The sequence below is a fragment of the Ictalurus punctatus genome, chromosome 7 (assembly GCF_001660625.3).
Source record: "Ictalurus punctatus breed USDA103 chromosome 7, Coco_2.0, whole genome shotgun sequence".
Lineage (NCBI taxonomy): Eukaryota > Metazoa > Chordata > Actinopteri > Siluriformes > Ictaluridae > Ictalurus > Ictalurus punctatus.
This window is the reverse complement of record NC_030422.2, coordinates 16,605,460-16,618,103: the sequence shown is the minus strand read 5'-3', so window position 1 is coordinate 16,618,103 and position 12,644 is coordinate 16,605,460. Positions and strand designations below refer to the sequence as shown.

The 12,644-nt window shown below is 37.3% G+C and overlaps 2 protein-coding genes across 2 annotated transcripts; one reads left to right on the top strand and one right to left on the bottom strand.

Annotated features, from left to right (window-relative positions):
* Positions 1-4,363: 4,363 nt before the first annotated feature.
* LOC108268287 (uncharacterized) lies at positions 4,364-6,469 on the top strand. The gene is made up of 2 exons (XM_017473156.3): positions 4,364-4,525; positions 5,307-6,469. Exons 1-2 carry the CDS (start codon positions 4,410-4,412, stop codon positions 6,274-6,276), a joined length of 1,086 nt encoding a protein of 361 aa, XP_017328645.1. The 5' UTR covers positions 4,364-4,409; the 3' UTR covers positions 6,277-6,469.
* A 364-nt stretch (positions 6,470-6,833) lies between these two features.
* On the bottom strand, positions 6,834-12,425 carry LOC108268288 (uncharacterized). The gene is made up of 3 exons (XM_017473157.3): positions 12,235-12,425; positions 9,868-10,011; positions 6,834-9,206 (listed from the first exon to the last, which is right to left on the bottom strand). Exons 2-3 carry the CDS (start codon positions 9,992-9,994, stop codon positions 8,524-8,526), a joined length of 810 nt encoding a protein of 269 aa, XP_017328646.1. The 5' UTR covers positions 9,995-10,011; positions 12,235-12,425; the 3' UTR covers positions 6,834-8,523.
* Positions 12,426-12,644: the final 219 nt, after the last annotated feature.

Sequence of the window (12,644 nt, the reverse complement as noted above, 5' to 3'; positions counted from 1 at the left end):
CAGACTTCAATTAACCAACTACCGGAAACAGCAACAACAACAAGGAAAGATCATCCTCTGTTTACCCTATAATCAATAAACGGATTAATTAACTCGCCTCACCATCTGCGTTTTTAGTTATAGTCGCTTAATAGTGTACTTTTTTAAAAATACATCTCAGTTAAATGTGCCTGTCACGATTAAAAAAAATATATGGATATCATCCGATTTTGACGTTTTGACATTTGAATTTGTCAGACGTAATTGGTGTAAAAGTGCGCCATCTTCAGGGCGTGGTATGTTGCTCTTGTTGAGGGAACCATAAACACACAGGTGCGCGCGCCTACAGCTACGTTTAACCCGAACCTCAGTAACTAAAACGAAACCCTTTTGCTATTTTAGGTTTTAGGCTGGTGGTGTGTTTTCCCCACAAGCTAAAATCAAGCCTATTAGAGAAGAGAACGAGTGTGTGTTAAAGTGTTTAATGTGTTGGGGTGGAGAGTGCAAGGTGGTGTTTTCTCTGTAAGGATATGGCCTAGCCTATCTATAGGCCTAAGTCAAATCTATTGGATGACTTCTGGTGCATAATTTATATAAAATTTAGAAATGTTTGTCTTATGAAATGCATATGAAAGTCCATTTTTAATGATAATGTTGCTGGTATGATATCCTGAAAAGTCTTGACAAGCGTTATTTCCCTATGAGAAGTTAAATCCATCCCTTTTATTTTGTATACCAAGGGTATCCAACCTAATTCGCAAAGGGCCAGCGTGGGTGAAAGTTTTCATTCCAACCACGCAGAGCCACACCTGACTCCACCTGTTTAGTCAGTTTATCTTGACTTTCAATAGACTCAGGTGTGGCTTCTGCTTTTATGGAATGAAAATCTGCACCCACGCTGACCTTCTCCGGATAAGACTGGACACCGCTGTTATATACACTATATGGCCTAAGTATGTGGACACCTGACCATCACACCCATACAGACCATGGTATACAATCTTTGAAGTCCTGATCTGTTCAGTATGACACACTTTACTGACAATATTTGTCTATGGAGATTGCATGGCTATATGCTTTATTTTATGCACCTGTTAGCAAAATTTTAACCCAGTATTGGGGTGATTTCGAATTTGTGGGACTTTGGGAGGTCTCACAGCTAGAACAACAGATCAGATTAGCACTGCTATCAAGGAACCATCCCTGAAGCTTTGAGATTAAGTTGTTAGGGAATAAATAACCTAGGAGCACTGGAAAAACCATCATAACAAAGTGGGGGAAAATGGCACAACCTACACACAACCAAGATAAGGCGATTTCCAAATTAAGTGAACTGGCGAGAAAGGCAATTGTCAGAGAAGCGTCCAAGACGCCAGCTGGAACTGGAAATCTTGTTGCTATCAAGGGCAAAAGATGGATGGAGCCAAATACAAGCAAATTCTTGAGGAGGACCTATTCCAATAAATCTCCATTTAGAGCAAACATATGCACTAATTATCCCCTTTATTAGGAGCACCTTTACACCTGCACGTTCATGCAGTTATCTAATTAACCAATCATGTGGCAGCAGGGCAATGCAAAAACAACAACAAAAAAAAAAAAAAAACCATACAGATACAGGTTAATATTCACATCAAACTTTAGAATGATTTCTATGACTTTAACCATAGCATAGTTGCTGGTGCCAGATAGGCTGGTTTGAGTATTTCAGAATCTGCTGATTTCTTGAGATTTTCACACACACAACAGTCTCTAGAGTTTACACAGAGTGGTACAAAAAAAAAAAACATCATGTGAGTGGAGTGTCTGCAGACTGAAACACCTTGTAGATGAGAGCGATAAAAGGAGAATGACCAAGCAAGCTGACAGAAAGTCTATAGTAACTCAAATACGCATGCTTTACAACCATGGTGAGCAGAAAAGCATCTCAGAACCCACAACACATCAAACATTGAGGTGGATGGACTACAACAGCAGAAGACCACATCAGGTTCCCTTCTGTCACATGTGAGATATTACACCCTCTTTTCCATATTGCGCCATCATCAGCATATAATGATCTCCCAGTATCTATTTTGATTCCACTGTTTACATCATTTATCATTATATTGAATAGTACTGGGCTATATACACTACCCTGTGGGGTACCAGTGTCTATTGAATATCTTTTAGAGTGTGTTGTTCCTACTCTAACCTCCATTTTACGTGCAAATAAAACATACATAATACATTCTCCCCCTGCTGGGCCGCCCAGTCCATTAAGCATAATAGGCAGACGGCCCCAGGGCGTCACCATATTTGGGGCGCCGCCGCCGTCTCTTATTACCTCAGAAAAGTTTGTTTGGTCAAATTGGTTTGTTGGCGCCCCCTAGTGCTGATATGAATAAGCAGTGTGTAAGTGTACCACGACACTCATAATCGGTGTTTTTTTTAAATTAATTAAAAATAATAATAATAATAATAATAATAATAATAATAATAATAATAATAATAATAATAATAATAATAATAACGTTTCAATGTACATCATACTTATCAGTTGATGTGCCTGTGAAATGTGTGTGTGAGTGTCGGTGATGATGATTTATTTTTTTTACGGCATTATGAACGATAGTGATCATGGCATAATTTTTGCTGCTGACGTATTACCACCATTAGCAATCAAGATTGTTAGTTGAGATGCAAAATGCCGCGAAAAAAAACCATCGGGAGCTCAGTTTTGCAAATGGTTAAGCAATAATAAATATGATAAATAAGAATAAATATAAATAAAATAAATAATAAAAATGCTAATAATAATAGCAATAATAAACGCTAATGGTTAAGCAGACAACGAACTGGTTTTTGCTTCCATAATAAGATGTTGTTATAGATGTGCAGTATCTGAATCTTTGACTTGTGTAACTAAAACTTCAAACCTGTTCAGTCGATGAAGTCACACACCTTGATAATTTGTGCCAACAACAAACCCCACCCCAGGCAGGCTCCCCTAATATATTTAGACAATACAGATGATTATTATTAATATTTATTAGCTCTTACTAAGACTGTGTTGTCCGCAAGCAACAAGCTTAAAAGCAAAGCCAAAGATGTTTTAGCTAGTTAGCTCTGCGGTAACAAAGAACATGCTCTATTTAAAAAAAAAAAAAAAAAAAAAAAAAAAAATTAACAAAAGCTTAGCACTTTCTTTGTATTTAGCATATAATAAGGTAGCTTTGTGTTTATTTTTTGTGTTTATGCCTATCCACGATGGATATTTATTTATCCATCCATCCATCCATCAATCCATCCATCCATCTTCTACCGCTTATCCTTCCTTCAGGGTCACGGGGAAACCTGGAGCCTATCCCAGGGAGCATCGGGCACAAGGCAGGGTACACCCTGGACAGGGTGCCAATTTATTTATTTAAATGTTTCATTTTTATTATTTTTTATTATTGAAGTAAATAAAATATTACTGAGTATGAGAAATGAATGCTGTATTTTTTTTAGTCTTTGTTAATTAGATTCGTCCTTCTAGTCCAGTCCTCATTAAGAAATTAGTCAAATATTATTTCCTACCTTGATCATTATTTCCACATTCTATGATACTTTTACTATTTCACTCTCCTACATCCATTCTCCTTAGTTGTTCCGTCATCTCTTCCTTCATCTCTTTCTTGTGAATATCTCCTGCATGACATAAAGATGTGTTTAATTGTCTCATCCTCCTGACATTCATCGTATAAACCTGTAGGATGTTTTCCTATGATATGTATGTTTTATTTAGCTTACAATGACATATCCTTAGTCTACTTATTATAACTGGTTCTTTCCTTTTATTTTCCCTCCCTCTTACCATACCTACTTTATTTTGAACCATGTACAGATGTCTCCCTTTATTTTCATGATCCCACTCATGTTGCCATTTTCCCATTATCTTTCTCCATACTAATTCTTCCCTTCTGACTTTGATAACTTCATTTGCACGTCAACATGTCATTTTTTGCTGCCTCTTTTGCCAATGGACCAGCTTTCTCGTTCCCTGTATTCCCACATGAATGTAACACTTCTCCCTAGTCTGCATACTCCTGAGTTCGTAAACAAAACTTCATACAATAATTCTTGATGATTTCGAGTTGTTCCATACTTAATACTCATAAGGGCGGGTACAGAGTGGCTACATATTAAAATGTTGTTATCCCTGGTCTGTTCAATCCATTCTAATCTATCAGTATAGTACATAATTCAACTGTATATACATGTAAGCTGTCTGATGTTCTTTTATTGACTCCCATTTCATATCTAGGGGAAAGTCCCTCTTTCCAAAGCATGTCGTATCTAACAACACTCTCCATACATATTACTGTTCGACTTAACGCGGAAGTGAGAAGTCTAAACACGGTATTACGTCATTTCCGACCTCGGTGCTTGTTTGAGGGGAAAGAAACATGGACGAATCTATGAAAACGTGTCTCATGTTTGCTCTCTCCGAGCACAGAAAGCTAACGGACAGATTCCTCGTCCACATTAATGAGGAGATGGAAGAACAAAAAAAGCGCACAAGGTACTGTTTTTGTTTTTTATGTGTTATGCTTTTTAAACAAGTGTTGTCTACGATAATGCGTTAGATTTCTGTGAGTGAACCGAGTAGTGTTTGTTAACAACACATCGGCTATTATTTAGTTATAATATATACATTTATCTAATCAAAACATGCATTAGTATTAGAAATATTTTTCTCCATGAAAACTGACTATTGTAAATCGCCTTGGGAACTATTCACTATGTAAGAGACTGCTCTTGTAAGCTCACTGTACACTTGGTTTTTTGCAACTACACATTAGTGTGACCACGTAGTATTTTTAGATTCATGGTTTCGGTCACTTTTAACTGCATTTCAAGCACTGATTTGTTCAATTTTGACCAGGCAACTTTAAATTCAAGCTGATATCCACTGACTGAAATTCTGTTAACCCTAATCCATACAGCAGAAGTTTATCTTAAAAGACCAATTTTGTTGCTGCTTGTAGAATCTCCTTCTGTATTTCTTCAATTTATACTAGCAAGTGTATTTGACTTTTCGATTGTGGTACTAAGTCCCCAATTTATACGTAATATAAAATTCAATGATGAAGGCAGACTGTGTAAAACACTGAAGCATTCGGAAGGTATGGAGTAAATAGTACAGTATAAAGTACTGACCATATGTTACAATGCACTACTGAAGAACTACATACAAACATGTACATATTTCATAAAGTATATAACTGTTTGTGTTTGCAATTTAAAAAAAAAAAAAGTAGTAGTAATTTTGGCAATATTTGAAAGATTTCTTTTCTCCTCAGGATAGCGACAGCTGCTATGCTTCGCTCGCCACATAGAGTGACCCTGAAGACTGGGACAAAATGGGAAGTCATGCCGAACACGGATGACGACACTTTTTTTCATCCTTTCCGAGTCACCAAAAGACAGTTTGACTTTCTCCTGCTGGTGCTGCAGCAGCAGGGACTGAAAAGGCAAAAAGCCAGAGGTCAGCCGACCGTACCTATAAGAATGAAGGTCTTGATGTTTCTGTGGTACATGGCGAACCAGAACGGCTTCAGAGACATCTCAGACAAATTTGATGTCTCTGAGTCAACAGCACATAAGTCTGTTTTGGAAGTGCTTGCCATTTTTTCCACTCTAGGGCCATCCTTCATCTCCTGGCCAAATGCAGGTAGGAAAAAAGCATCCTCGGCAGCTTTCCACAAGCTGTGTGGTCTCCAGGGAATCATTGGTGCAATTGATGGGTGCCATATCAAGATAAATCGACCAAACATAAGAGGAGGAGACTACATGAACAGTCAGTCATTTTATTCTGTCCTCCTTCAGGGGATTGTTGATGAGAGAGGGCGATTTATTGACATATTTGTTGGACCACCAGGCAAAGTTGATGATGCCAGATTGTTGAGGGCCTCCAACTTTTATGCAGACTGGCAGGAGAAAATGGGTGAATACAGTTTGCTCGGAGACAGTGCCTACACTAGACAAGCTGACCCGTTTATCATCACGCCAAAGTGTGATAATGGGGACCTTTCTGAAGATGACCAGCTCCAAAACTCCAGAATCAGCACTGGGAAGGTGGTCATAGACCAAGCATTTGGAAGGATGAAGTGCAAGTGGAGGCGGATGAGAGACCTGCAGAATACTCGCCTTGAAAATGTGGTGATGATTATCATGGCAGGCTGTTTCCTCCACAACATGTGTATAGGTGATAATGCAACGTGTGAGGAGCACCCACAAGGCTGTCCAAGGCAGGCAGATGACAATGTTTAAGTCTGGTTTACATTTGTATCATCTGTTTATTTAATGCTCAGATGATACTGCAAATAAAAGTAAACATATTTAAATGTGTTGTCTGTGGATTTGCATGCCACATTCATTTGATTTATTTATTATATGATTCTCCCCTTGCTGCAATGATGTTTGTACCTGATGGGTAACTCAATAAATCAGGCTTGTGTGTCAATTTTGATTCCATGAATGAAGCTAATTGCAAACCCTGCTGCGTTACTATGGCAACATTTGCTTTTAGACAATCCTGCTCCATGTCCAGTTAGTTCTGCAGCTTTAGCTTGGCTTAATGAACTCTATTGGTCATACCTTGTGCTCAGGAACAGTTGTTCGCCATAGTGTAGGTAAAGCATTGAGAGTACAGTATGTGTGTATATACTGTAGGTATGTGATAAAATCCCCAGTATCGTACATGTGAAAGCAAAATGCTTTTATCAATTGTAAAGAGCAACAGCTTACCCTTTTGTCAAGAATGACATGGTTGGTAATGATGTATCCCAGATTTCACTGGCTTTGTACTTTTGATTCATCCTCAGTGACAGGTTTAAAACATTATTTATTTGTAGCATTCTTATTCATGGCATCAATAAATCACATTTCAATAATCGGAATTTAAAAAAAAAACTTCTCAAAATCCATCATCAATATATTCAAATTGTATGTAGACACAGCAGACTGAGTAAAATTAACTACACAATAAGATGTTGGCCTGAGGAACATGTCTTGCAATTCTTTTGCATTTCATTTCTTACAACAATAACAGTTTAGGAAAATCTTCAATATTGTCCTAATATTGAAGATTTTATATACCAATTTAGAATTAAGTATTTTCTACAAGTAACTTAACAAGAGTTTAACACAAGAAAAAAAGTAAGTCTCAAATTCAATAAGCACATGTGCAAAGTAAAAATCTGGCTTTAAATGAATCCAAGTAGCTCAGGTATGTGATTTTTTTCATGGTCTACTATTTGTATTGTATTTTTTATTTTTTTTTACATGAGATTTGTATTGAGCATGTTCATTTTTATTATAGAAGTAATTTAAACTCTTGCATTATTTATTTGTTGTTCATTATATGTTCTTAAGCATTAATTAGCTGGAGAGGATAATTATTTAACGTTAACATGGGCTCACTGCATACAGGCTAGAGCTCACAAAACATCATTTCAAATAGAGTGCTATAAGAGTCCTAACGCCTGGAGAGGAGGTTTTAGCACTTACTGTTTCATCGCCGTGAAGTTAGTGGTATTTTTAGGGGGATTTTGGTTAAATGATCAAAATAAGGTCCGTGGTTAACACAAGTTCAAGATATTTGCATGTTGTATTTTACGACATAATACGCATCGGTAATACCCCACTGGTGATTTTGTTATGTTGTTAACAAAAGTTATGCTTTTACGTGTCTTGAAAAGGGAGATTGCTAACAAGTGGTTAAATGGCATTGCACAGGTTGTCAGGGTCATTAAATGTCATCACGCCAAACCAGAAAACTCTTCTACTACAGCCTTGTTGTGTTTATACTCGTGCTCATGCAAACTATTCCAACTCAAACGTTGCAACTTTGTAGATTTATCGATTTGTAGTGCTATAAAGCTTCGTGGTCATGACAGTTTTTTTAAATGATTTCTGCCGATTGTATTTAGGCGTCAAAATTCATGAAAGCTGTGTTCGTTTGTGAAGATTATCTTGAACAAAATGTGTAAGAATTCGAAACTTTTGTAGGTCACAGTTTATTTTCTGCAGTAATCCAAAAGCCATTGGAAAAATCCTAATGACTTTTTGTCGAGGGAACCAGGGTGATGCTAACTTCCGGGTTGTCCTACAAAAATACATGTTTTGCTGCACTCTACCAAGGAATCATCCTCAAAGCGAACACAATGCACCCAAAATTTTGTAAACATAACACATTTACTTCTTGTTTTCAGAATGGGGTCAGGAATTTAACCTGACCATAGAATAGGTTACAGTTATAAATACAAACTTGACTCCTACAGCCTTTTTGGTAATATTTGGTGATTTTTTTTTTTAAAAACATGAAATGCGCATAAAACAATGAACATAATGTAAATCTATTGATGTGCACACAACTAAATTAGGCATACGTTACATTGTTTAAGGCTATGCTAGGACCAAAAAAAAATAAGAACAAGAAAACACATTAAGTAGTACACATGGAATAAAGTATTACCAGAACCTCAGAGCATATATCATGTGTGCAGACAAAGGTGGTCACATTTTCTCCAAGAATTTGCGCATTAGCTCCTCAAACCCCTTCTGGGCAGATTTCATCTGGGCCAGAATTTCCTCATGGCGCCGCTGACTAGCTGCCTCAGATTCCCTTAAAAAGTCCAGAAGAGTGGAATAGTCCTCTTCTGTCCTTCTCCGCTTGCGCAGAGGTTGTGTTGGTGAAGCTGGCCTTGTAGATGTTTGCCTTGCTGCAGACGAGTCTCTCTGACAGTCAATACTCAGTGGCTTTCGTCTGCGCCCCACTACACCTTGCACGGTACCAACAGCGGGGAAGTCAATGTCCTGATGGCCATCCAACAGCTCTTCCATCTCAGTGAAAAACTGGAACCGTGTTTTTGTTTGACTACTTGTACTATTATGTTCTAGGACTTTCTTGTAACCATCCTCAAGGGTGTACCATTTTCTGGCCACCTTGCTTGGGTCAAAGGTCTCCATAAAGTGTTTGGAGAGTTTATTAGCCATATCCATCCACAAGTTTTTCTTTTGTCCTTTGGCAGACTTCAGTCGGTAATTCAACTCCTTAAAAGTTCTCGGGAGACCTCTGCCATCTGCTTCCAACTGGTTGCGGATCAAATCAATCAGAAAGCGTGTTTGTTCTTTATTAAAAGACTCATTTGGTGGCAAGGGTTCGACTGAAGGAGACGTTTCTGCCTCCAGATTATTTTCTATAACAGCAGAACAATCAGAAATATACATCAATAACTGTTATTTTTTTGTTGAAGAAATGCACAGCATTGTATTCCAAGGAACCTTTCATCCAGACAATAAATATTGATCTGATATATTGCAACCAGATCACAACAAAGTACTATAACAGGTTTTCTTTAACAAGTTTACTTTTGCAAAACTCACTACAGTGGTCTTTGTGGACCAAACAGTTTTTCATCATCTTGTCAACAATAAAGAAGGCATTCTTGTATTCGTTGTCCACTCAAACTCCAACCGGCAAAACTATTCACTTCTAGTCAAGTCCAAATAAAATGCTTACACTTTTCAAATATGTTTAACCACAAGTTCTATACAGTTTACACAGTTTCTATATCAAATTACCAGCAATTTGTTAGTGTATTGCAAACAACTCATTACAATACAAAACAATGAGAAAGCAAAGAAATACCTGGAGATATTTACAGAAAATAGTGCAGCTACTGTAATGACACCAGTGGTCAGTGTGCTCTTATTAGAAGAAAACTCCCACTGGTGTTTTGAACAATTAGTAAGAAACTCTCATGGTGTTTTAGGTGTAGTGACTTTTGCACAAGAAATTAATGCTTTGGCCAAGCTGTAACTGTGGGGGTGATGTTTCCTGGAATAAAAAAAACTCACCAGTAACATACACAGTCACTCTCTCGGTCATGTTGTCGTCAATGTAGCACGCGGTGGCTTCGCGCGCTGCCTGGTACAGCTGCTCAGTGAGAGGTATGCTCCTCTGTGTGTCCGCGAACAGACTCATTCCACTGTCTGCCAACCCTAAAGGATTTAAACACACACATAACTTTACAGTCACCGTCCAGAGCAGCTCTTACAAACTATAGTGAACTGCACGAAACATTTCTGAAGTGTGCAGTGGACCAACAGCAGCGAACAATAGCAAGTAACGTTAGCAACGAGCCAGGCAGCTAACGTTAGTGCTATGAATGATGATAACGCTGATGTTTGGCCCGATGTTACCCGTGCTTGGCATGGACAGTGTTGTAGACTGAACCGAGTACTGTGTGTGGATATTAACTAATCGAAAGGAAATACTGATATAATCTCAATTAAAAGTATACTAAGACTACTTTACTGCGTTCGACTTACCTCGGAAGTAGGAGCTCGGAAATACGTCATTTTCGAGCTCTGTGTGGTTGCCTGATCCGCGTACTCTCCCCTACTTTTGCCGCGCATGCGCACATTTATATTTATTTATTTATTTATTTATTTATTTTTTACCCGATTTGTACCGCGCATATGTGTCATTTCACAACATTACGCCACAGTTTGTTTCATTTAAAAATAACTCGTATACCGTAAGAAAAAAAAAAATCCCCAAACAATTCCCGACCTCCGACCAAGATAAAAACCAAATAAACGCTCGGAATTCATACTCGTTAACGCGATACCTCAAATCAAGTGATTCGATGTTTGTAGGATTTATACATTTATCCTCCCTTTGTAAATATATCATAGGCTATTTATGAAATTATATAGGATAGACTGATTGGGTTATTTATTTAGACTTGTGAAATTGTAAATTTATATTTATAGAATGCAAACTATTTTTATGTATTTTTTGCATTTACATTTATTCATTTTAGCAGAAGCTTTTATCCAAAGCGACTTACTTCATTAAATATTTTTTTAATTTTATAAAATATAAATCCAATTCAATAATTTTCCATGCAATAATCCATGCAAAACCTTCAATACAATCTCTGAGAATGGATGGGATATTATCAGAAAGTGAACTGATTAGGATTAGTTATATAGCCCTTACAACCTACTGGTTTAAACAATATAGCCCTAATATTTAACTTAATATTAACTAGTTTGACAGTGCCCCTGTTATTATTTAGCCCAATAGCCTAATTTTTTATAGTAATATACTTACTATATAGTAAGTTTAAAATCTAGATTTAAATTGTCTGATAAAATAATAATAAAAGTCAATTTAAAATATATTCAATTCATTTCCAATATAGTACTCAACCAAAAAGTAGCAGAAAATCAAAAAGTGTGGCTGCTGTATTGTGGTCAGCAGCTACACACTATGCCACCCATTATTATTATTATTATTTTTTAACTACAGCTTGTCAGGCTACACAGTGCATAATGTAACTACAGAGGTTAGAGAGAGAGAGAGAGAGAGAGAGAGAGAGAGAGAGAGAGAGAGAGAGAGAGAGAACCATTACGTCACGTAGTCTTCTGACTTTTATTGATATTGACGCCCAGATGCAGTTACTAATTTATCCGCTAGATGTCCTGGTATAGTTTGGCCACATTTCCGAGTGTTACAACGCAGAAAAAGTGTGTTACCGAAACGTGAGGTGGATTTTGAATTGAGTGTGTTGCATATTTCTCCTGGGGGAAAATAAACCAGAAACCCATTTGTTTAATTTTCTCATAGCAAGTAGCTGTGCCAGAAAAATCTAATAGGTATCTGAAGACACTGTGAAAGCAATCATGATAAAAAGTAAATCCAATATCTTGGAAATTTACAGACAAGTCAGATAAACGTGTTAATTACAGCTCTCAAACAGCAACAGTCTGTTTGCAGTCTGTCTGATTTAAACAGTTATATGGTTATCGTTATATCTGCGTTTTATCGGACTAGACGTTTATTGTAATAAATCCACGAAAGTCGTTTTTCCCCCGAGTTCCGATTTAAAAGCGTTGTAATGCCTCGGCTCAGAAAGACATGGATACCCATAACAATCATATTTGTATGCATATAGTCTCTGAATCTCTTTCGATTAAGGAAGATAGATGATGTATAATGAAGGTCAACTGTCTTGTTCATCTTTGTTCATAAAATGATCTGTCACAATGGTCTAGCATCGTTAGTAAATTTGGGCTGAAATCAGCGGAATTAAGTTAAAACTTAAGTTTTTTTTAAAACCCCTTTTCACAGCAGAAAAACTACATATGTCCACTTGAGGAAAAAACCCCCCAAAGTTTTATCAAGTAGAAACTAACACAAAGGGAAATCTTTACCGTTGACCGTGCGCCGCCATATTGTTGTGACGTCAGGTTTGTTTATATCAGAGAATTCGGGTAAGGTGGATGGATCCTGAGTTCCCGACTTGGAAATCCGAGTTGAATGACCGTTCCAGTCCACTTTTCCGTATCGAAGTTCGTTTTTTTCCGAGTTCCCAGTGCAATGGATTGTAGCACTATAACAAATTTGTCAGACGTAATTGGTGAAAAAGCACCCCCCCACACACACATTATAACAAGAACTTAGTCTACATCAAAAAGATATCCTCATGGCAGTACAAATAGATCAGCGTTTAAGAATACTATCAAGCTAAAATCATGTTAGACAGGAGTTATTAGGCTTATAACGGCAGTATGGACAGCAGAGGTCAGTATGGACTGCTACACACAAATCCACAGATACTCTT